This window comes from Struthio camelus, chromosome 35 (assembly GCF_040807025.1).
Source record: "Struthio camelus isolate bStrCam1 chromosome 35, bStrCam1.hap1, whole genome shotgun sequence".
Lineage (NCBI taxonomy): Eukaryota > Metazoa > Chordata > Aves > Struthioniformes > Struthionidae > Struthio > Struthio camelus.
In genome coordinates this window covers 188,849-213,370 of record NC_090976.1, presented here as the reverse complement: position 1 = coordinate 213,370, position 24,522 = coordinate 188,849, and the positions used below count along the sequence as shown (strand labels likewise).

The 24,522-nt window shown below is 71.8% G+C and overlaps 1 protein-coding gene across 2 annotated transcripts; it reads left to right on the top strand.

The window, feature by feature from the left end:
- Positions 1-1,194: 1,194 nt before the first annotated feature.
- Positions 1,195-23,622, top strand: PYGM (glycogen phosphorylase, muscle associated). Of its 2 annotated transcripts, XM_068923722.1 has the most exons (20): positions 1,195-1,765; positions 3,103-3,204; positions 4,609-4,687; positions 6,345-6,448; positions 7,817-7,948; positions 9,072-9,183; positions 10,395-10,477; positions 11,779-11,922; positions 13,433-13,525; positions 13,606-13,752; positions 14,042-14,205; positions 15,049-15,163; positions 15,841-15,942; positions 16,059-16,206; positions 17,340-17,398; positions 17,953-18,094; positions 18,943-19,150; positions 20,053-20,187; positions 21,345-21,411; positions 21,509-21,798. In XM_068923722.1, exons 1-20 carry the CDS (start codon positions 1,523-1,525, stop codon positions 21,659-21,661), a joined length of 2,532 nt encoding a protein of 843 aa, XP_068779823.1. In that variant the 5' UTR covers positions 1,195-1,522; the 3' UTR covers positions 21,662-21,798. The 2 variants fall into 2 exon arrangements, with proteins under 2 accessions (XP_068779823.1, XP_068779822.1); XM_068923721.1 differs by lacking the exons at positions 1,195-1,765; positions 3,103-3,204; positions 4,609-4,687; ... (7 more) ...; positions 14,042-14,205; positions 15,049-15,163 and having other exon boundaries at positions 15,909-16,206; positions 17,340-17,380; positions 21,509-23,622.
- The last annotated feature ends 900 nt before the right edge of the window (positions 23,623-24,522 follow it).

Genomic DNA, 24,522 nt, shown 5'->3' with positions numbered 1-24,522 from the left:
GTGGGGGGTGCACGTGGTGGGGGGTTCACGCACATGCGTGTTATGTGCTTACGGGGAGCTGGGGCGCGAGCGAGTGGTGTGTCGTCGGGCGACGGATGGATGAAGAAACGGCTGGATGGAGGGGAGCAGGAGTAGAGGGAGGACGGACGGACGGAGCGAGGGCTGGAGGGGCGAGGGAGGGGGTGGAAGCATCTGGAGGGGTTGGTGGATGGATGGGAGAGTGGAGGGAGGGATGGAAGGGGTGAAGGGAGAACTGAAGGGACTGGTGGATGGATGGAGGAGCAGAGAGGGTAGGTGGAGGGGATGAAGGGATGGAGAGGTGGAGGGATGGGGTGGATGGAGAACTGGAGCGGTGGAGGGAGGAGGAGATGGAGGAGTGGATGGATAGTGGGATGGATGGAGTTGGTGGATGGAGGAGTGGATAGTGGGATGGATGGATGGAGTTGGTAGATGGAAGGAATCATGGGATGGAGGGAGGGATGGATGGAGTCATAGTGGGATGGAGGGAAGGATGGAGTCGTCGGATGGAGAGGGAGGGAAGGATGGAAGGAGTCATGGTAGGATGGAAGAATGGATGGAGTCGGGATAGAGAGAGGGATGGAGTCATGGTGGGATGGAGGGAGGGATGGAAGGAGTTGGATGGAGAAGGAGGGATGGATGGAGTCATGGTGGGATGGATGGAAGAATGGATGGAGTCATGGTGGGATGGAGGGAGGGATGGAAGGAGTCGGAGAAGGAGGGATGGAAGGAGTCGTGGGATGGATGGAAGAATGGAGTCATGGTGGGATGGAGGGAGGGATGGAAGGAGTCATGGTGGGATGGATGGAAGAATGGATGGAGTCATGGTGGGATGGAGGGAGGGATGGAAGGAGTCATGGTGGGATGGATGGAAGAATGGATGGAGTCATGGTGGGATGGAGGGAGGGATGGAAGGAGTCATGGTGGGATGGATGGAAGAATGGAGTCATGGTGGGATGGAGGGAGGGAGGGATGGAAGGAGTCATGGTGGGATGGATGGAAGAATGGAGTCATGGTGGGATGGAGGGAGGGAGGGATGGAAGGAGTCATGGTGGGATGGATGGAAGAATGGAGTCATGGTGGGATGGAGGGAGGGATGGAAGGAGTCATGGTGGGATGGATGGACAGAGGGGTCGCTGGAGGGACCAGCCCCCCCCCCCCATGGTTCTGCACGGCAGTAGAGTGGTGCTGCTCTTGCCCCTCCCCCACCGGGGGGCGGGGCCTTCCCAAAAAACCTCCACAACAGGGTGGAGCCTGTTGAGGGTGGCCCCGCCCCCTCATGAATAATGCACGAGGCGGGGGCTCATAGCGGCCGGGGCGCAGGCACCGCCGCCTCCCCGGTGCGCCCCGTCCCAGCCGGTCCCGTCCCGTCCCACCACCACCACCACCACCACCTGCCCGGGACACCGATCCCGGCTCGTCCCGACCCGCCGCGTCCCGACCGGGTGCCCCCCGGCGCGTCCCCCCCCGTCCCCCCCCGGGGTCCCCCCATCGCGGTGGCACCATGTCGCGGCCGCTGAGCGACCAGGAGCGGCGGAAGCAGATCAGCGTGCGGGGCCTGGCGGGCGCCGAGAACGTGTCCGAGCTCAAGAAGGGCTTCAACCGCCACCTCCACTTCACCCTGGTCAAGGACCGGAATGTGGCCGCCACCCGCGACTACTACTTCGCCCTGGCCCACACCGTGCGCGACCACCTGGTGGGCCGCTGGCTCCGCACCCAGCAGTACTACTACGAGAAGGACCCCAAGGTGGGGGGCCGGGGGCACCGAGGGGTCTGGGGACACCTGGGGGTCTGGAGACACCAAGGGATCTGGAGACACCAAGGGGTCTGGGGGCACCTGGGGGATCTGGGGACACCTGGGGGTCTGGGGACACCAAGGGATCTGGAGATACCAAGGGGTCTGGGGACACCTGGGGGTCTGGGGGCACCTGGCGGGTCTGGAGACACCAAGGGATCTGAAGACACCAAAGGGTCTGGGGGCACCAGGGGGTCTGGGTGCTTCACACCCTGCAGTACTGCTATGAGAAGGACCCCAAAGTGGGGGGCTGGGGACACCAAGGGGTCGGGGACAATAAGGGGTCGGGGGGGGCTCTGCACCCAGCAGTGCTACTACGAGAAGGACCCCCAGGTAGGGCTAGGGACACCTGGAGAGGGGTCTGGAGGGTTTAGGGACGCTGCAGAGCCTGGGGGGCACCAAGGGCTCTGGGGACACCAGGGACATTGGGGGTCCGAGTTGGTCTGTGGGCACCAGGGGGTCCTGGGGGTCTGGGGACACCAGGAACATTGGGGGTCCGAGTTGGTCTGTGGGCACCAGGGGGTCCTGGGGGTCTGGGGACACCAGGGACATTGGGGGTCCGAGTTGGTCTGTGGGCACCAGGGGGTCCTGGGGGTCTGGAGACACCAGAAGGTTTGGAGGCCCCCGGGGCTCTGTCTGGGGGGACCCTGGGGACACCAGAGGGTCCCAGGGCTCCAGGGACAGCAGGGGGGTCCGGGGAGGGTGTGGGGGGCACCGGGGGGGTCGGAGGCACCGGGGGGGGGGTCCAGGGGTACCATAGGGAGTTATGGGGGTCCCTGGGCACAGGGGGACCTGGGGGAGTGGGGGAGGCAGAGGTGCAGGGGGGTGCAGAGCTCCCCAGGGTGCAGGGGGGGGTCCCAGGGGGGTGCAGAGCTCCCTGGGGTGCAGGGGGTCCCGGGGGAGTCTGGGGGGGGTGCAGCAGGGTCCAGGGGGGTGCAGGGGGGGGTCCCAGGGGGGTGCAGAGCTCCCTGGGGTGCAGGGGGTCCCAGGGGGGTCTGGGGGGGTGCAGCAGGGTCCAGGCGGGTGCAGAGCTCTTCAGGGTGCGGGGGGGGGTCCCAGGGGTGCAGAGGGTCCCGGGGGGGTTGCAGCAGGGTCTGGGGGGGTGGGGGGGGGCCCTGGCCACCCCAGGAGCAGTTAAATTTAAGCTGACCTTTGCCGGTGACCTGCTGCCATTTGCTCCGCAGAAGGGCTGGGAAACCAGATAGCCCGGGGGGGGGGGGGAGACTGGGCCGGGGGGGGGGCCCAGACTGGACTGACCCCCCCCCGTGCCCCCCCCGTGCCCCCCCCAGCGCATCTATTACCTGTCGCTGGAGTTCTACATGGGCCGGACGCTGCAGAACACCATGGTGAACCTGGGGCTGCAGAGCGCCTGCGACGAGGCCACCTACCAGGTGCGGGGGGCACGGGGGGGCACGGGGGGGCACGGGGGGGCACCGGGGGGCACCGGGGGGCTGTGCACGGCGACATCGGGGGGGACACGGGGGGGGCACCGGGGGGGCACCGGGGGGGCACCGGGGGGCCGTGCACGGTGACATCGGGGGGGACACGGGGGGGCACCGGGGGGCACCGGGGGGTCATGCACGGCGATATCGGGGGGGACACGGGGGGGGCACCGGGGGGCACCGGGGGGCACCGGGGGACCGTGCACGGCGACATCGGGGGGGACACGGGGGGGCACCGGGGGGCACCGGGGGGTCATGCACGGCGATATCGGGGGGGACACGGGGGGGGCACCGGGGGGCACCGGGGGGCCGTGCACGGCGATATCGGGGGGGACACGGGGGGGCACCGGGGGGCACCGGGGGGCCGTGCACGGCGATATCGGGGGGACACGGGGGGGCACCGGGGGGCCGTGCACGGCGACATCGGGGGGGACACGGGGGGGCACCGGGGGGCACCGGGGGGCCGTGCACGGCGATATCGGGGGGACACGGGGGGGCACCGGGGGTCACCGGGGGGCCGTGCACGGCGATATCGGGGGGGACACGGGGGGGCACCGGGGGGCACCGGGGGGCCGTGCACGGCGATATCGGGGGGACACGGGGGGGCACCGGGGGTCACCGGGGGGCCGTGCACGGCAATATCGGGGGGACACGGGGGGGCACCGGGGGGCCGTGCACGGCGACATCGGGGGGGACGCGGGGGGGCACCGGGGGGCACCGGGGGGCCGTGCACGGCGACATCGGGGGGGACACGGGGGGGCACCGGGGGGCACCGGGGGGCCGTGCACGGCGACATCGGGGGGGACGCGGGGGGGCACCGGGGGGCACCGGGGGGCCGTGCACGGCGATATCGGGGGGGACACGGGGGGGCACCGGGGGGCCGTGCACGGCGACATCGGGGGGGACACGGGGGGGCACCGGGGGGGCACCGGGGGGCCGTGCACGGCGACATCGGGGGGGACACGGGGGGGCACCGGGGGGCACCGGGGGGCCGTGCACAGCGATATCGGGGGGGACACGGGGGGGCACCGGGGGGCCGTGCACGGCGACATCGGGGGGGACACGGGGGGGGCACCGGGGGCACCGGGGGGCACCGGGGGGCCGTGCACGGCGATATCGGGGGGGCACGGGGGGGCACGGGGGGGGCACCGGGGGGCCGTGCACGGCGATATCGGGGGGGCACGGGGGGCGCGAGGAGGGGGACGTGGGGGGGGACGTGGAGGGGACGAGCAGGGGGGGCGTGGGGGGGACATGCGTGGGGACACGGGGCGGACATGGAGGGGGGAGAACAGGGGACGTGGGGGGGCCGGGGCGCCCCGCTGCCCCCCCCCCGACGCCCCGCTGCCCCCCCAGCTGGGCCTGGACATGGAGGAGCTGCAGGAGGTGGAGGAGGACGCCGGGCTGGGCAACGGGGGCCTGGGGCGCCTGGCAGGTGGGGGGCTGCGGGGCTGGGGGGGGGCTGGGGTGCTGGGGGGGGCTGGGGGGCTCTGGGGGGGCTGGGGTACTCGGGGGGAGCTGGGGGGCTGGGGGGTCTGGGGTGCTGGGGGGGTCTGGGGTGCTCGGGGGGAGCTGGGGGACTGGGGGGGTCTAGGGTGCTTGGGGGGGCTGGGGGGGGTCTGGGGTGCTGGGGGGGTCTGGGGTGCTCTTGGGGGGTCTAGGGTGCTTGGGGGGGTCTGGGGTGCTCTGAGGGGGCTGGGGTGCTCTGGGAGGGTCTGGGGTGCTGGGGTAGGGTGCTTGGGGGGGTCTGGGGTGCTGGGGGGGGTCTAGGGTGCTCTGGGAGGGTCTGGGGTGCTGGGGGTGGGGTGCTTGGGGGGGTCTGGGGTGCTGGGGGGGTCTAGGGTGCTCTGAGGGGTCTGGGGTGCTGGGGGGGTCTAGGGTGCTCTGGGGGGGCTGGGGTGCTCTGGGAGGGTCTGGGGTGCTGGGGGGGTCTAGGGTGCTCGAGGGGGGATCCTAGGGGGGGTCCAGGGTGCTGGGGGGGGCCCACGGTGAAGGGGAGGGTCCTGGGGGTCTGGGGTTGCTCAAGGGGGTCCTGGGGGGATCCAGGGTGCTCTGAGGGGGGATCCTGGGGCCCTGGGGGTCGTCTGAGGTGCTCTGGGGGGGTCCTGGGGGTCTGGGGCCCTGAGGGGGGGTCCAGGACACTCTGGGGGGGTCCTGGGGGTCTGAGGCCCTGAGGGGGGGGTCCAGGACACTCTGGGGGGGTTCGGGGGGGGGTCTGAGGCCCTGACGGGGGGGGTCCAGGACACTCTGGGGGGGTCCGGGGGGGGGTCTGAGGCCCTGACGGGGGGGGTCCAGGACACTCTGGGGGGGTCCTGGGGGGGGTCTGAGGCCCTGAGGGGGGTCCAGGACACTCTGGGGGGGTCCTGGGGGGGGTCTGAGGCCCTGAGGGGGGGGTCCAGGACACTCTGGGGGGGTTCGGGGGGGGTCTGAGGCCCTGAGGGGGGGGTCCAGGACACTCTGGGGGGGTCCGGGTGGGGGTCCAGGGCCTGGGGAAGGTCTGCGATGCTCTGGGGGGGGTCTGAGGCCCTGAGGGGGGTCCAGGACACTCTGGGGGGGTTCAGGGGGGGTCTGGGGCCCTGAGGGGGGTCCAGGACACTCTGGGGGGGTCCGGGGGGGGGTCTGAGGCCCTGAGGGGGGTCCAGGACACTCTGGGGGGGTCCGGGGGGGGGTCTGAGGCCCTGAGGGGGGGGTCCAGGACACTCTGGGGGGGTCCGGGTGGGGGTCCAGGACACTCTGGGAAGGTCTGCGATGCTCTGGGGAGGGTCTGAGGCCCTGAGGGGGGTCCAGGACACTCTGGGGGGTCCGGGGGGGGTCTGAGGCCCTGGGGGGGGGTCCAGGACACTCTGGGGGGGTTCGGGGGGGGGTCTGAGGCCCTGAGGGGGGTCCAGGACACTCTGGGGGGGTCCGGGGGGGGTCTGAGGCCCTGAGGGGGGGGGTCCAGGACACTCTGGGGGGGTCCGGGGGGGTCTGAGGCCGTGAGGGGGGGGGTCCAGGACACTCTGGGGGGGTCCGGGGGGGTCTGAGGCCCTGAGGGGGGTCCAGGACACTCTGGGGGGGTCCGGGGGGGGTCTGACCGTGACCGCGGCGCCCAGCCTGCTTCCTGGACTCGATGGCCTCGCTGGGCCTGGCCGCCTACGGCTACGGCATCCGCTACGAGTTCGGCATCTTCAACCAGAAGATCGCGGGGGGCTGGCAGGTGGGGCTGGGGGGGGGAACTGAGGGTCCCTGGGGGTCCTGGGGGGGGAACTGGGGGTCTGGGGGGGGAACTGAGGGTCCCTGGGGGTCCTGGGGGGGAACTGGGGGTCTGGGAGGGGGAACTGAGGGTCTCTGGGGGTCCTGGGGGGGAACTGGGGGTCTGGGAGGGGGAACTGAGGGTCCCTGGGGGTCCTGGGGGGGGGGAACTGGGGGTCCCTGGGGGTCCTGGGGGGGAACTGGGGGTCTGGGAGGGGGAACTGAGGGTCCCTGGGGGTCCTGGGGGGGGAACTGGGGGTCTGGGAGGGGGAACTGAGGGTCCCTGGGGGTCCTGGGGGGGGAACTGGGGGTCTGGGGGGGGGAACTGAGGGTCCCTGGGGGTTCTGGGGGGGGAACTGGGGGTCTGGGGGAGGCTTAGGGGATCCCTGGAGGTTCTGAGGGGGGGAAACCGGGGGCCAGGAGGGGTCCTGGGGGGGGAAACTGGGGGTCCTGAGGGTCCCTGGGGGTCCTTGGGGGGGCCAGGAGGGAGCTAGGGAGCAGGTGAGGGGTCTCTGGAGGGTCCTGGGGAGTCTAGGGGGGGACTCCTGGGGGTCCTAGGGGGTTCTAGGAGCCTTGGGGGGCAGCTGAGGGGTCTCAGGAGGGTCCTGAGGGGGTCTTGGGGGTCCTGGGAGCATTGGGGGCAGGTGAGGGGTCTTGGGGAGGTCATAGGGGTGGTCTTGGGGGTCCTGGGGGGGCCTGGGAGCATTGGGGGCAGGTGAGGGGTCTTTGGGGGTCCTGGGGGGGTCCTGGTGGGGCCTGGAAGCCTTGGGGGGCAGCTGAGGGGTCTCGGGGGTATCCTGGGGGGAGTCCTGGGGGTCCTGGGGTGTCCTGGAGCATTGAGGGGCAGGTGAGGGGGTCCCGGGGGTCCTGGGGGGGATCCTTGGGGGGTCCTGGGAGCCTTGGGGGGCAGGTGAGGGGTCTTGGGGGAGTCATAGGGGTGGTCTTGGGGGTCCTGGGGGGGCCTGGGAGCATTGGGGGCAGGTGAGGGGTCTTTGGGGGTCCTGGGGGGGCCTGGGAGCATTGGGGGCAGGTGAGGGGTCTTTGGGGGTCCTGGGGGGGTCCTGGTGGGGCCTGGAAGCCTTGGGGGGCAGCTGAGGGGTCTCGGGGGTATCCTGGGGGCAGTCCTGGGGGTCCTGGGGTGTCCTGGAGCATTGGGGGGCAGGTGAGGGGGTCCCGGGGGTCCTGGGGGGGGATCCTTGGGGGGTCCTGGGAGCCTTGGGGGGCAGGTGAGGGGTCTTTAGGGGGGTCCTGGGGGGGTCCCAAGAAGGGTGGGGGGCAGGTGAGGGGGTCCCGGGGGGGTCCGGGGGTGCCAGGTCCCAGCTGCCCCCCCCAGGTGGAGGAGGCGGACGACTGGCTGCGCTACGGGAACCCCTGGGAGAAGGCTCGGCCCGAGTACATGATCCCGGTGCACTTCTACGGGCGCGTGGAGCACGCGCCCGACGGCGCCAAGTGGGCCGACACGCAGGTGGGCGCGCGAGCGGGGGCCAGCGGGCGCCGCGGTCTGCGTGCGAGGGCGAGCGTGCACCGCGGTCTGCGAGCGTGCACCCTGGTCTGCGAGCGTGCACCCTGGTCTGCGTGCGAGGGCGAGCGTGCACCGCGGTCTGTGAGCGTGCACCCTGGTCTGCGTGCGAGGGCGAGCGTGCACCACGATCTGCAAGCATGCACCCTGGTCTGCGAGTGTGCACCACGATCTGCAAGCATGCACCCTGGTCTGCGAGTGTGCACCATGATCTGTGCGCGTGCACCCTGGTCTGTGTGTGAGGGCGAGCGTGCACCGCGGTCTGCGAGCGTGCACCCTGGTCTGTGAGTGTGCACCACGATCTGCGAGTGTGCACCATGGTCTGTGTGCGAGGGCGAGCGTGCACCCTGTTCTGCGAGTGTGCACCACAATCTGCAAGCGTGCACCCTGGTCTGCGTGCGAGGGTGAGCGTGCACCCTGGTCTGTGTGCGAGGGCGAGCGTGCACCACGATCTGCGAGCATGCACCCTGGTCTGCGAGTGTGCACCACGATCTGTGAGCGTGCACCCTGGTCTGTGTGCGAGGGCGAGCGTGCACCATGATCTGCAAGCGTGCACCCTGGTCTGTGAGTGTGCACCCTGGTCTGCGAGCGTGCACCACGATCTGCAAGCGTGCACCACAGTCTGCGTGCAAGGGTAAGCGTGCACCCTGGTCTGCGAGCGTGCACCCTGGTCTGTGTGCGAGGGCGAGCGTGCACCACGGTCTGCGAGCGTGCACCACGATCTGCACGCGTGCACCCTGGCCGGTGTGCAAGGATGAGTGTGCACCCTGGCCTGCACGCCCGCGCGCTGCCAGAGGAGGAGGAGGAGGAGGAAGGAGCGTGCACAGCGGCAGGGCGCACGCGGGATCCTGCCGTGCCCGTGCGCGCTGGTGCAAGGCGGCAGGGAGCGTGCGAGGCCCGGGATGAGCGTGCAAGGGCGGTGGTGGGGGGGGGGGGCAGGGTGGCCGTGGCATCCTGCCACACGTGTGCAAGGGAGATGATGCAGGCTGGCGCGAGGGGGCCCTGCGGGGGCGGCACACGCGTGTGCGGCACGCGCGTGTGCGGGGGCTGAGGGCCGCCCCCCCCGCAGGTGGTGCTGGCGCTGCCCTACGACACGCCGGTGCCCGGCTACCGCAACAACACGGTGAACACGATGCGGCTCTGGTCCGCCCGCGCCCCCAACGAGTTCAACCTCAAGGACTGTGAGTACGGCCCCCCCAAACCCCCCCATGCCATCCTGCACCCCCCAAATACCCCCAGAGCCCTCCTGCACCCCCCATACCCCCTGCACCCCCAAAATACCCCCAGAGCCCTCCTGCACCCCCCTATACCCCCTGCACCCCCAAAATACCCCCAGAGCCCTCCTGCACCCCCTATACCCCCTGCACCCCCAAAATACCCCCAGAGCCCTCCTGCACCCCCTATACCCCCTGCACCCCCAAAATACCCCCAGAGCCCTCCTGCACCCCCTATACCCCCTGCACCCCCAAAATACCCCCAGAGCTCTCCTGCACCCCCCAGACCCCCTGCACCCCCAAAATACCCCCAGAGCCCTCCTGCACCCCCTATACCCCCTGCACCCCCAAAATACCCCCAGAGCTCTCCTGCACCCCCCATACCCCCTGCACCCCCAAAATCCCCCCAGATCCCTCCTGCACCCCCCTATACCCCCCTGCACCCCCAAAATACCCCCAGAGCCCTCCTGCACCCCCCTATTCCCCCTGCACCCCCAAAATACCCCCAGAGCCCTCCTGCACCCCCCATGCCATCCTGCACCCCCAAAATACCCCCAGAGCCCTCCTGCACCCCCCTATTCCCCCTGCACCCCCCAAATACCCCCAGAGCCCTCCTGCACCCCCTATACCCCCTGCACCCCCCAAATACCCCCAGAGCCCTCCTGCACCCCCATACCCCCTGCACCCCCAAAATACCCCCAGAGCCCTCCTGCACCCCCCATACCCCCTGCACCCCCAAAATACTCCCCAAATCCTCCTTTGCACCCATAAATGCCCCTTAGGGCCCCCCTTGCACCCCTAAAAACCCCTTCCCCCCCCAAAATACCCTTTAGAGACCCTTCCTGCACCCCCAACCCCCCTTGCACCCCCAGAACCCCCTCTACACCCCCAAAATACCCTTTAGAGAGCCCTCCTGCACCCCCCAACCACCCCTCTGCACTGCAAAATACCCTTTAGCGACCCCCCTCTTGAACCCCAACCCCCCTTGCACCCCCCCAAATACCCCTTAGGGCCCCCCTTGAACCCCCCTAAACCCTCTCTGCACCCCCAAAATACCCTTTAGAGACCCCCCCATGCACCCCCAAATTCCCCTAAAGGCTCCCCCTGCACCCCCAAAACCCCCTCTGCACCCCCCCAGCCCCCCCCAGGCCCCCCTGATCGCCCCCCTCTCCCCCCAGTTAACGTCGGGGGCTACATCCAGGCGGTGCTGGACCGGAACCTGGCTGAGAACATCTCCCGCGTGCTCTACCCCAACGACAACGTGAGCAGCCCCGGACGCCTGGGCCCCCCGGACGCCTGGGTCCCTGGGCTGGGAGGGGGCTGCCCGGACGCCTGGGCCCCTGGGGGGTCTGGGGGGGCGTGCAGGGCGGACGGGGGCTGCCCGGACGCCTGGGCCCCCTGGGGGGGTGTGCAGGGCGGGCGGGGGCTGCCCGGACGCCTGGGCCCCCTGAGGGGTCGGGGGGGCGTGCAGGGCGGGCGGGGGCTGCCCGGACGCCTGGGCCCCCTGGGGCGTCGGGGGGCGTGCAGGGCGGGCGGGGGCTGCCCGGACGCCTGGGCCCCTGAGGGGTCTGGGGGGGCGTGCAGGGCGGACGGGGGCTGCCCGGACGCCTGGGCCCCTGGGGGCTCTGGGGGGGCGTGCAGGGCGGGCGGGGGCTGCCCGGACGCCTGGGCCCCCTGGGGGGGTGTGCAGGGCGGGCGGGGGCTGCCCGGATGCCTGGGCCCCTGAGGGGTCGGGGGGGGCGTGCAGGGCGGGCGGGGGCTGCCCGGACGCCTGGGCCCCTTGGGGGGTCTGGGGGGGCATGCAGGGCGGGCGGGGGCTGCCCGGACGCCTGGGCCCCTGGGGGGGTGTGCAGGGCGGGCGGGGGCTGCCCGGACGCCTGGGCCCCTTGGGGGGTCTGGGGGGGCGTGCAGGGCGGGCGGGGGCTGCCCGGACGCCTGGGCCCCTGGGGGGGTGTGCAGGGCGGGCGGGGGCTGCCCGGACGCCTGGGCCCCTTGGGGGGTCTAGGGGGGCGTGCAGGGCGGGCGGGGGCTGCCCGGACGCCTGGGCCCCTGGGGGGGTGTGCAGGGCGGGCGGGGGCTGCCCGGACGCCTGGGCCCCCTGGGGGGTCTGGGGGGGTGTGCAGGGCGGGCGGGGGCTGCCCGGACGCCTGGGCCCCTGGGGGGTCTGGGGGGGCGTGCAGGGCGGGCGGGGGCTGCCCGGACGCCTGGGCCCCCTGAGGGGTCGGGGGGGCGTGCAGGGCGGGCGGGGGCTGCCCGGACGCCTGGGCCCCCTGGGGGGGTGTGCAGGGCGGGCGGGGGCTGCCCGGACGCCTGGGCCCCTTGGGGGGTCTGGGGGGGCGTGCAGGGCGGGCGGGGGCTGCCCGGACGCCTGGGCCCCTGGGGGGGTGTGCAGGGCGGGCGGGGGCTGCCCGGACGCCTGGGCCCCCTGGGGGGTCTGGGGGGGTGTGCAGGGCGGGCGGGGGCTGCCCGGACGCCTGGGCCCCTGGGGGGTCTGGGGGGGCGTGCAGGGCGGGCGGGGGCTGCCCGGACGCCTGGGCCCGGCGTCTCAGCGCGGCCCCGCAGTTCTTCGAGGGCAAGGAGCTGCGGCTGAAGCAGGAGTACTTCGTGGTGGCGGCCACCCTGAACGACATCATCCGCCGCTTCAAGTCCTCCAAGTTCGGCAGCCGCGACCCCGTGCGCACCTCCTTCGACGCCTTCCCCGACAAGGTGCTGCCCCCGCTGCGTCCCCGCGTCGGGTCCCCGCGTCGGGTCCCTGCATCGGGTCCCTGCGTCGGGTCCCCGCGTCGTGTCCCTGCATCGTGTCCCTGCATCGTGTCCCTGCATCGTGTCCCTGCATCGGGTCCCTGCATCGTGTCCCTGCGTCGTGTCCCTGCGTCGTGTCCCTGCATCGTGTCCCTGCATCGTGTCCCCGCATCGGGTCCCTGCATCGTGTCCCTGCATCAGGTCCCCATGCTGCATCCCTGCATTATGTCCCTGCATCATGTCCCTGCACTGTGTCCCTTCATCATGTCCCCGCATCGTGTCCCCACGTCGTGTCCCTGCATCGGGTCCCTGCACTGGGTCCCCGCATCGTGTCCCTGCACCAGGTCCCTGCATCGTGTCCCCGCATCGTGTCCCCACGTCGTGTCCCTGCATCGGGTCCCTGCATCGTGTCCCCGCATCATGTCCCTGCACTGGGTCCCTGCATCGTGTCCCTGCATTGTGTCCCTGCGTCGTGTCCCTGCATCATGTCCCTGCACTGGGTCCCCGCGTCGTGTCCCTGCATCGTGTCCCTGCATCGTGTCCCTGCATCAGGTCCCTGCATCATGTCCCTGCATCGTGTCCCCGCATCATGTCCCTGCATTGTGTCCCTGCATCGTGTCCCCGCATCATGTCCCTGCACTGGATCCCTGCGTCATGTCCCTGCATCATGTCCCTGCATCAGGTCCCCATGTCAGGTCCCCGCATCATGTCCCTGCACTGGATCCCTGCATCGGGTCCCTGCATTATGTCCCTGCATCAGGTCCCCATGTCAGGTCCCCGCATCATGTCCCTGCACCGGGTCCCCATGCTGCATCCCTGCATTATGTCCCTGCATCATGTCCCTGCACTGTGTCCCTTCATCATGTCCCCGCATCGTGTCCCCGCATCGTGTCCCCGCATCGTGTCCCTGCATCGTGTCCCTGCATCGTGTCCCTGCACCAGGTCCCTGCATCGTGTCCCCGCATCACGTCCCTGCATCGTGTCCCTGCATCATGTCCCTGCATCGTGTCCCTGCATCATGTCCCTGCATCGTGTCCCTGCATCGTGTCCCTGCATCGTGTCCCTGCATTGTGTCCCTGCACCGGGTCCCTGCATCATGTCCCTGCATCGTGTCCCTGCATTGGGTCCCCGCGTCGTGTCCCTGCGTCGTGTCCCTGCATCGTGTCCCCGCATCATGTCCCTGCATCATGTCCCTGCATCGTGTCCCCGCATCATGTCCCTGCATCGTGTCCCTGCATCGTGTCCCTGCATCGTGTCCCTGCATCGTGTCCCTGCACTGTGTCCCTTCATCATGTCCCCGCATCGTGTCCCCGCGTCGTGTCCCTGCACCGGGTCCCTGCACCAGGTCCCTGCATCATGTCCCTGCACTGGGTCCCTGCACCGGGTCCCTGTGCTGCATCCCCACATCGGGTCCCCCCATCGTGCCGTGTCCCCGTGCCGTGTCCCCACGCCGCACCGTGTCCCGTGCCCGCAGGTGGCCATCCAGCTCAACGACACCCACCCGTCCCTGGCCATCCCCGAGCTCATGCGCATCCTGGTGGACGAGGAGAAGCTCAGCTGGGACAAGGTGGGACCCGGGGGGACCCCCAGGGCTGGGGTGCCGTGGGGCTGGGTCCCCTCGCCCTGGGGTGACGGTGCTGTCCCCAGGCGTGGGACGTGACGGTGCGGACATGCGCCTACACCAACCACACGGTGCTGCCCGAGGCCCTGGAGCGGTGGCCCGTGCACCTGCTGGAGACCCTGCTGCCCCGGCACCTGGAGATCATCTACGAGATCAACCAGCGCTTCCTCGACGTGAGCCCGGACGCCGGGGCCCCCTGGATGGAGGGGGGGACGTGGGGTGGAGTGGGGGTGCCCAGGGAGTGGGGAGGCTGGAAGGGGCCCGGACGCCGGGGCCCTCAGGGTGGGGGGACCCCCTTGCTGCCCCGGCACCTGGAGATCATCTACGAGATCAACCAGCGCTTCCTCGACGTGAGCCCGGACGCCGGGGCCCCCTGGATGGAGGGGGGGACGTGGGGTGGGCCCCAGGGGGTGCGGTGCACGTGGTGGGGCCCATCCCGGACGCCTGGGCCCCTCCGCGCAGCGCGTCTACGCCACCTTCCCCGGGGAGCACGACCGGCTGCGGCGCATGTCCCTGGTGGAGGAGGGCGCCGTGAAGCGCATCAACATGGCGCACCTCTGCATCGTGGGCTCGCACGCCGTCAACGGCGTCGCCCGCATCCACTCCGACATCCTCAAGAAGACCGTGTAGGTGCCCGGCCCCCTCCCTCCGTCCTCCATCCCTCCTCCCCGTCCTCCATCCCTCTGTCCTCCATCCTCCTTCCTTCCATCCTTCCTCTCCGTCCCTCCACTCCAACCCTCCATCCTCCATCCCGTCCCTCCATCCCTCTGTCCTCCATCCTCCTTCCTTCCATCCTTCCTCTCCATCCCTCCACTCCAACCCTCCATCCTGTCCCTCCATCCCTCTGTCCTCCATCCTCCTTCCTTCCATCCTTCCTCTCCGTCCCTCCACTCCAACCCTCCATCCTCCATCCCGTCCCTCCATCCCTCTGTCCTCCATCCTTCCATCCTTCCTCTCCATCCCTCCACTCCATCCCTCCATCCTCCATCCCATCCCTCCATCCCTGTCCTCCATCCTCCTTCCTTCCATCCTTCCTCTCCATCCCTCCACTCCAACCCTCCATCCCGTCCCTCCATCCCTCTGTCCTCCATCCTCCTTCCTTCCATCCCTCCTTCCCATCCCGGTCCCCATCCCAGCCCCGTTGATGTCCCTGTCCCATCCCCATCCCATCCCATCCCCTCCCATCCCTGTTGATATCCTGGTCCCCATCCCCGTTGTCCCCGTCAATGTCCCCATCAACACCCCTGTCGATGTCCCGCTCCCTGTCCCCGTTGTCCCCATCAATGTCCTTGTTGATGTCCCACTCCCCATCCCCATTGTCCCCATTGATGTCCCGCTCCCCATCCCCATTGGTGTCCCCCATTGATGTCCCCGTTGATGTCCCCGTTGGTGTTCCCATTGATGTCCCCATTGGTGTCCCCGTTGGTGTCCCCGTTGGTGTCCCCGTTGATGTCCCACCCCCTGCCCAGGTTCAAGGATTTCTATGAGTTGGAGCCCCAGAAGTTCCAGAACAAAACGAACGGGATCACGCCGCGGCGCTGGCTGGTGCTCTGCAACCCGGGGCTGGCCGAGGTCATCGCCGAGGTACCGGGTGCTGGGGGGTGCCATGGGGGGCTATGGGGGGCTATGGGGTGCCCTGGGGCTATGGGGTACCGTGGGGTTCCTTGGGTGTTCTTGGGGTCCCTGGGGTGCTCTCAGGGTGCTCTGGGGGCCCCTTGGGTGCTCTGGGGGGTCCCAGGGGTCCTCGGGGTACCATGGGGATGCTTTGGGTGCTCTGGAGTTGCTCTTGAGGTGCCGTGGGGGGTCCCCTTGGTGCTCTGGGGGTCCTGGGGGAGTTTCTTAGCGTGCTATGGGGTGCCATGGGGATGCTCTGGGGGTCATGGGGGTCCCCAGGGTGCTCCGGGTGCTCTGGGGGTCCTGAGGGTCTCTTGGGGTGCTCCAGGGTGCCATGGGGATATTCTAGGTGCTCCGGCGGGTGCTGGGGGGTCCCTGAGATGCTCTGGGTGTTCTGGGGGGGTCCTGAAGGTGCTGGGGGTCCCCAGGGTGCTCTGGGGTGCCCTGGGGGTGCTGGAGGTCCCCGGGGTGCTCCAGGGGGCTGCGGGGGTGCTGAGGGTCCCCGGGATGCTCCAGGGGTCCTGGAGGTGCTGGAGGTCCCCGGGATGCTCCAGGGATGCCCCGAGGGTGCTGGGGGTCCCCGGGGTGCTCCGGGGGGCTGCGGCGGTGCTGGGGGTCCCCAGCGGTGCCCGCTGCCCCGCGCCCAGCGCATCGGGGAGGAGTACGTGGCCGACCTGGACCAGCTGCGGCAGCTCCTCAACTTCGTGGACGACGACGGCTTCATCCGCGACGTGGCCAAAGTCAAGCAGGTAGCGGGGGGCACCAGGGGGAGGTTTTATGGGGTCTTGGGGGGACATAGGGCAGTTGCGGGGTCTCTGCGGGACCGTGGCCCGGCCGGGGGTCCCCACCGTTGTCCCCCTCCCAGGAGAACAAGCTGAAGTTCGCCGCCTTCCTGGAGAAGGAGCACAAGGTGAAGATCAACCCCAGCTCCCTCTTCGACGTCCAGGTCAAGCGCATCCACGAGTACAAGCGGCAGCTGCTCAACTGCCTCCACGTCGTCACCCTCTACAACCGTGCGTGGCGGGCCCCGGCGTCCGGGAGACCCCCCACCCACCCCACCGCCAACCGTCCTGCCCAGGGGCCCCGGCGTCCGGGAGACCCATCCCACCACCACCCGCCCTGCCCAGGGGCCCCGGCGTCCGGGAGACCCATCCCACCACCAGCCGTCCTGCCCAGGGGCCCCGGCGTCCGGGAGACCCCCCACCCACCCCACCGCCAACCGTCCTGCCCAGGGGCCCCAGCGTCCGGGAGACCCATCCCACCACCAGCCGTCCTGCCCAGGGGCCCCGGTGTCCGGGAGACCCCCCACCCACCCCACCGCCAACCGTCCTGCCCAGGGGCCCCGGCGTCCGGGAGACCCATCCCACCACCAACCGCCCTGCCCAGGGGCCCCGGCGTCCGGGAGACCCATCCCACCACCAGCCGTCCTGCCCAGGGGCCCCGGCGTCCGGGAGACCCATCCCACCACCAACCGCCCTGCCCAGGGGCCCCGGCGTCCGGGAGACCCATCCCACCACCAGCCGTCCTGCCCAGGGGCCCCGGCGTCCGGGAGACCCATCCCACCACCACCCGCCCTGCCCAGGGGCCCCGGCGTCCGGGAGACCCATCCCACCACCAGCCGTCCTGCCCAGGGGCCCCGGCGTCCGGGAGACCCATCCCACCACCAGCCGTCCTGCCCAGGGGCCCCGGCGTCCGGGAGACCCATCCCACCACCAGCCGTCCTGCCCAGGGGCCCCGGCGTCCGGGAGACCCATCCCACCACCAGCCGTCCTGCCCAGGGGCCCCGGCGTCCGGGAGACCCATCCCACCACCAGCCGTCCTGCCCAGGGGCCCCGGCGTCCGGGAGACCCATCCCACCACCAACCGTCCTGCCCAGGGGCCCCGGCGTCCGGGAGACCCATCCCACCACCAGCCGTCCTGCCCAGGGGCCCCGGCGTCCGGGAGACCCATCCCACCACCAACCGTCCTGCCCAGGGGCCCCGGCGTCCGGGAGACCCATCCCACCACCAGCCGTCCTGCCCAGGGGCCCCGGCGTCCGGGAGACCCATCCCACCACCAACCGCCCTGCCCAGGGGCCCCGGCGTCCGGGAGCCCCCCCCGGGGGCCCCGGCGTCCAGCCCCCCCGCTGACCCGGGACCCCCCCCAGGGATCAAGAAGGAGCCCAACAAGCCGTTCGTGCCCCGCACGGTGATGATCGGGGGCAAGGTGAGGGGCCGGGGGGGTCTGGGGGGGCCTGGGGTGCCCCATGGGGGGATCTGGGGGGTCCTGGGAGGTCTGGGGGGGTCCTGGATGGGGTCTGGGGTGCCCCATGGGGGCTGTGGGGGGTCCTGAGGGGTCCTGGAGGGGGCCTGGGTGCCCCATGGAGGTCTCTGGGGGGTCCTGAGGGGTCCTGGAGGGGGTCTGGGTGCCCCATGGGGGCTGTGGGGGGGTCTTGGAGGGGTCTAGGTGCCCCATGGGGGCTGTGGGGGGTCTTGAGGGGGTCTGGGGGGGGTCTAGGGTGCCCCATGGGGGCTGTGGGGGGTCCTAGAGGGGGTCTGGGGTGCCCCATGGGGGCCTCTGGGGGGTCCTGGGAGGTCTGGGGGGGTCCTGGAGGGGGTCTGGGGTGCCCCATGGGGGCTGTGGGGGGTCCTGAGGGGTCCTGGAGGGGGCCTGGGTGCCCCATGGGGGCTGTGGGGGGGTCTTGGAGGGGGTCTGGGGTGCCCCATGGGGGCTGTGGGGGGTCCTGGGGGGCAGCCCTGACCCCCTGCCCCTGCCCCCAGGCGGCCCCTGGCTACCACATGGCCAAGATGATCATCAAGCTCATCACGTCCATCGGGGACGTGGTGAACCACGACCCGGTGGTGGGCGACCGCCTGAAGGTCCTCTTCCTGGAGAACTACCGCGTCTCCCTGGCCGAGAAGGGTACGCCGCCCCGACCCCCCCAAACCGCCCCAAACCCACCCCCAAGTCACCCCCAACCACCCCAAATCTCCCCACAGCCGCAGTGATCCCGGCAGGTGACCTCTTGGAGCAGATCTCCGTGGTGGCACCGAGGCCTTGGGCACCCCAAGACCCCCTGGTCCCCCTGATCCCCCTGATCCCCCTGATCCCCCTGGTCTCCTTGGTCACCTCCATGTCCCTGGTCCCCCTGGTCTCCTTGGTCACTCCCATGTCCCTGGTCCCCCTGGTCTCCTTGGTCACCCTCATGTCCCTGGTCCCCCTGGTCCTCCTGGTCTCCTTGGTCACCCCCATGTCCCTGCTCCCCCTGGTCTCCTTGGTCACCCCTATGTCCCTGGTCCCCCTGGTCCTCCTGGTCTCCTTGGTCACCCCCATGTCCCTGCTCCCCCTGGTCTCCTTGGTCACCCCTATGTCCCTGGTCCCCCTGGTCCTCCTGGTCTCCTTGGTCACCCCCATGTCCCTGCTCCCCCTGGTCTCCTTGGTCACCCCTATGTCCCTGGTCCCCCTGGTCCTCCTGGTCTCCTTGGTCACCCCCATGTCCCTGCTCCCCCTGGTCTCCTTGGTCACCCCTATGTCCCTGGTCCCCCTGGTCCTCCTGGTCTCCTTGGTCACCCCCATGTCTTTGCTCCCCTGGTCTCCCCGATCTCCTTGGTCACCTCCATGTCCCTGCTCCCCCTGGTCACCCCCGTGTCCCCATGTCCATAGTGATCCCAGCGGGCAACCTTGGAGCAGATCTCCTTGGTGGCACCGAGGCCTCGGGCACCCCGAGACCCCCTGGTCCCCCGGTCACCCCTTTGTCCCCGTGTCGGCAGTGATCCCGGCGGCCGACCTCTCGGAGCAGATCTCCACGGCGGGCACCGAGGCCTCGGGCACGGGCAACATGAAGTTCATGCTCAACGGGGCGCTCACCATCGGCACCATGGACGGGGCCAACGTGGAGATGGCCGAGGAGGCGGGCGAGGAGAACCTCTTCATCTTCGGCATGCGGGTCGAGGACGTCGAGGCGCTCGACCGCAAGGGGTGGGTGGGCGCCCCAGGGACCTCCATGGTGCCCAGGGACCCCCATAGCACCCCATGGATGCCCGCAGCACCTAGGGACCCCTCAGAGCACCCAGGGAACCCCATGGCACCCCAGGGTCCCCATCAGTCCCCATGGGTCCCCTATGGTTCCCCATGGCACCCCATGGTCCCCTTCACTCTCCATGGTGCTCCAGGACCCCTGTGTCTACCCATGACCCCCCATGGCAACACTTGGTCTCCCCAAGGCTCCCCATGGTCCCCATTGCCCCCTATGGCACCCCATGGACCCCATCCCTCCCCATGGCTCCCTGGGACCCCTAGGTCTCCCCATGGTCCTCATTGCTCCTCATGGCACCCCATGGACCCCATCCCTCCCCATGGCTCCCTGGGAACCCTAGGTCTCCCCATGGCACCCCAGGGTCCCCATCATTCCCCATAGCACCCCAGGACCCCTAGGTCTCCCCATGGCTCCCTGGGACCCCTAGGTCTCCCCATTGCTCCCCATGGCACCCCAGGGTCCCCATTGCCCCCCATGGCTCCCCAAGGCACCCCAGGGCCCCCCAGACTCCTAGGTCTCCCCATGGCACCCCAGGCTCCCCATGGCTCCCTGGGGCCCCTAGGTCTCCCCATAGCACCCCAGGACCCCTAGGTCTCCCCATGGCTCCCCATGGCACCCCATGGCTCCCCAAGGCACCCCAAGGCCCCCCAGACCCCTAGGTCTCCCCATGGCACCCTAGGGTCCCCATGGCACCCCAGGGTCTCCATCACTCCCCATGGCTCCCCATGGCTCCCTGGGGCCCCTAGGTCACCCCAGGGTCCCCATGGCCCCCCATGGCTCCCCAAGGCACCCCAGGGCCCCCCGGACCCGCCGCGGGGCCTCGGGGTGACGCTGCGGCACCCAGGTACTGCGCCCGCGACTACTACGAGCAGCTGCCGGAGCTGAAGCAGGTCATCGACCAGCTCAACAGCGGCTTCTTCAGCCCCCGCCAGCCCGACCTCTTCCGCGACATCGTCAACATGCTCATGAACCACGACAGGTCCGCCCGGACGCCTGGGTCCCCCCTCGGCCCGGACACCTGGGTCCCACCCTTGGCCCGGACGCCTGGGTCCCCCCTCGGCCCGGACGCCTGGGTCCCACCCTCGGCCCGGACGCCTGGGTCCCCCCTGGACCGGACGCCTGGGTCCCCTCGGCCCGGACACCTGGGTCCCACCCTTGGCCCGGACGCCTGGGTCCCACCCTCGGCCCAGACGCCTGGGTCCCCCCTGGACCGGACGCCTGGGTCCCCTCGGCCCGGACACCTGGGTCCCCTCGGCCCGGACGCCTGGGTCCCCCCTCGGCCCGGACGCCTGGGTCCTCCCTTGGCCCGGACACCTGGGTCCCCCTGGCCCGGACGCCTGGGTCCCCCTGGACCGGACGCCTGGGTCCCCTCGGCCCGGACACCTGGGTCCCACCCTCGGCCCGGACACCTGGGTCCTCCCTCGGCCCGGACACCTGGGTCCCCCCTGGACCCGGACACCTGGGTCCCCCCTCGGCCCGGACACCTGGGTCCCACCCTCGGCCCGGACGCCTGGGTCCCCCCTCGGCCCGGACGCCTGGGTCCCACCCTCGGCCCGGACGCCTGGGTCCTCCCTCGGCCCGGACACCTGGGTCCCCCTGGCCCGGACGCCTGGGTCCCCCCTGGACCCGGACACCTGGGTCCCCCCTCGGCCCGGACGCCTGGGTCCCCCTGGCCCGGACGCCTGGGTCCCCCCTCGGCCCGGACACCTGGGTCCCCCTGGCCCGGACGCCTGGGTCCCCCCTGGACCCGGACACCTGGGTCCCCCCTCGGCCCGGACGCCTGGGTCCCCCCCGGACCCGGACACCTGGGTCCCCCCTGGACCCGGACGCCTGGGTCCCCCTGGACCGGACACCTGGGTCCCCCTGGCCCGGACGCCTGGGTCCCCTCGGCACGGACACCTGGGTCCCACCCTCGGCCCGGACGCCTGGGTCCTCCCTTGGCCCGGACGCCTGGGTCCCCCTGGCCCGGACGCCTGGGTCCCCCCTGGACCCGGACACCTGGGTCCCCCCCGGCCCGGACGCCTGGGTCCCCCTGGACCGGACGCCTGGGTCCCTGGGCAGGGAGGGTGCTGGAGCCCTGGACCCGGACGCCTGGGCCCCCGGGGCGCCGCTGACCCCCCCTCCCCGTCCCCGCAGGTTCAAGGTGTTTGCCGACTACGAGGCTTACGTCCAGTGCCAGGAGAAAGTCAGCGCCCTCTACAAGGTGGGGACCCCCGGCACCCCCAGACCCTGGGGGCCGGAGGGCTCGGGGGGGGGCTCGGGGGGGGGGTCCCGCGCCCCCCTGACGCCGGTGCCCCCAGGACACGCGGGAGTGGACCAGGAAGGTGATCAGGAACATCGCGGCGTCGGGGAAGTTCTCCAGCGACCGCACCATCGCCCAGTACGCCCGGGAGATCTGGGGGGCCGAGCCCACCCGCCAGCGCATCCCCGCCCCCGACGAGCCCCGCGAGTAGGGCCCGGACGCCTGGGCCCCTCACCGTGCTCCCTGCCCGGACGCCTGGGCCCTCCGATGCTCCCCGCCCGGATGCCTGGGCCCTCTGATGCTCCCCGCCCGGACGCCGGGGCCCCCAAGTGCTCCCTGCCCGGACGCCGGGGCCCCCCAGTGCTCCCTGCCCGGATGCCTGGGCCCCCTGGTGCTCCCCGCCCGGATGCCTGGGCCCTCTGGCACTCCCCGCCTGGATGCCTGGGTCCCCCCACCATGCTCCCTGCCCGGACGCCTGGGTCCCCCAGTGCTCCCCGCCCGGACGCCGGGGCCCCCAAGTGCTCCCTGCCCAGACGCCTGGGTCCCCCAGTGCTCCCCGCCCGGACGCCGGGGCCCCCAAGTGCTCCCTGCCCAGACGCCTGGGTCCCCCAGTGCTCCCCGCCCGGACGCCGGGGCCCCCAAGTGCTCCCTGCCCGGACGCCTGGGCCCCCCAGTGCTCCCCGCCCGGACGCCGGGGCCCCCAAGTGCTCCCTGCCCGGACGCCTGGGCCCCCCAGTGCTCCCCGCCCGGACGCCGGGGCCCCCAAGTGCTCCCTGCCCGGACGCCTGGGTCCCCCAGTGCTCCCCGCCCGGACGCTGGGGCCCCCAAGTGCTCCCTGCCCGGACGCCTGGGCCCCTCACCATGCTCCCCACCCGGACGCTGGGGCCCCCAAGTGCTCTCTGCCCGGATGCCTGGGCCCCCCAGTGCTCCCCTCACCCGGACGCCTGGGTCCCCTGGTTCTCCTCACCCGGACACCTGGGCCCTCCCAGGGAGGGCAGCCCCCCTCCCTCCCCGCTGCGTGCTTTTTCGGGGTCCCTAAATCCCCCCCTTCGGGGATCCCCCTCCCCACCCACCCCCGGCCCCCTCCTCCCGCCTGCCACGAGCACAGCCGGACGCCTGGGCCCCTCGCCTGGCCGGGGGGGGGGGGGGGGGCGGGGAGGCTGCTGCCCCCGGAGGGAGCCCAGGCGTCCGGGCGCTCGCTGCCTGTTCGGGGCTTGGCTGCGTTGGCTGATTTCTTCTTCCCTTTTTTTTTTTTTTTTAAGTCCTTTTTAATTTATTTGGGGGGAAACGCGACTGCCCCCCCCCGCCCCGGGAACCAGTTGGCGGGGTGGGGAGGGGCCCAGGGTGTGACTGGGAGAACTGGGCTGCGCTGTGCAGGGGGGGCTGCGGGGCCCCGACCCCCCCCCCCCCCCCGGCTGCGTCGGCGCTGGGAAATAAAGCCGAGAAACCGCTGGCGGCCTGGGCTCCTTCCTTGCGGCCGGACGCCTGGGCCCCCCGGGGCTGAGCCCGGATGCCTGGGCCCCCCGGGGCTGTGTGGGGCCCGGATGCCTGGGCCCCCCAGGGCTGAGCCCGGATGCCTGGGCCCCCCGGGGCTGTGTGGGGCCCGGATGCCTGGGCCCCCCAGGGCTGAGCCCGGACGCCTGGGCCCCCCAGAGCTGTGTGGGGCCCGGATGCCTGGGCCCCCCAGGGCTGAGCCCAGACGCCTGGGCCCCCCGGGGCTGTGTGGGGCCCGGATGCCTGGGCCCCCCAGGGCTGATCCCGGACGCCTGGGCCCCCCGGGGCTGTGTGGGGCCCGGATGCCTGGGCCCCCCAGGGCTGAGCCCGGACGCCTGGGCCCCCTGGGGCTGTGTGGGGCCCGGATGCCTGGGCCCCCCGGGGCTGTGTGGGGCCCGGACGCCTGGGCCCCCCGGGCTGGTGGAGGGGACAGGGGGTAGAGCGAGGCCGCCCGGACGCCTGGGTCCTTCCCGGCTCCGCGTGACCTTTGCCGGTTCTGGCTCCTGGGGGACCCAGCTGTCACGGATGCCACCGAGGGTGGGGGACAGCCAGACCCCCCCCCCACCATGACAGTTGGTCCCAATGTCCCCAGGGCTAAAAATACCCCTGTGGCAGCAGGGGCAGCAGGAGCCCGGACGCCTGGGTCCCCGGGGTGGGGGGGGGGCATTGAGGTAGAGAGGGGACCCCCGGACGCCTGGGCCCCCGAAGCGGGGTAGTGAGGTGGAGGGGAACCCAGCCAAGGGCCCAGGTGTCCGGGCACCAGGTGAGGGCACTGAGGGGCTGGGAGGGAGCCTCGTTAGCGGAGCGGCTGCTAACGAGCCCCTCGTCACCCTGAGACGGGGCCCAGCTGGGCCCGGACGCCTGGGCCCCCTGGGAGGAGACAGATAGGCTGTGGGGATGGGGGGGAGCTGGGGTGCCCGGACGCCTGGGCCCCGGGCAGCGGCAGGCTCTGAGGGCTGGTGGGGGGGGCGTGGGCAGCCCGGACGCCTGGGCCCCGGCCCGCGGGGTGGTTTTGAGGCCGCCCCCCCCCCCGCAGCGCCCGCGGCCGCCGCTGAACTTACCATAATTGGCGCCCGGGACGCCGGAGCCGCCGGGATGAATCGCGCGTCGGCGGGGGGCGCGCGGGGGGGCGCCGCCAGCCTCGCCCCGCGTGACCGGCCCCGGGCCCAGGCGTCCGGGCCCCCTGCCGCCCCCTCAGCACCCTCCGGGCTCCGTCCCCATCCCCTTGGGGGGGGGCCAGGTGCCCCCCCCCCACCCCACTGTGCCCCAGTGCCAGAGGGGCCCAGGTGTCCGGGTGCCTCACTGTACCGGGTGCCGGAGGGGCCCAGGTGTCCGGGTGTACCGGGTGCCGGAGGGGCCCAGGCGTCCGGGTGCCCCTATGCACCCTGGTGTTGAAGGGGACCCATGTGCCCCCATGCACCCCGCTTTGCCCTGGTGCTGGAGGGGCCCAGGCGTCCGGGCACCCCCTATGCACCCTGCTGTGCCCCGGCACCGGAGGGGCCCAGGCGTCCAGGTGCCCCACTGTAGCGGGCGCCAGAGGGGCCCAGGCGTCCGGGCACCCCCTATGCACCCTGCTGT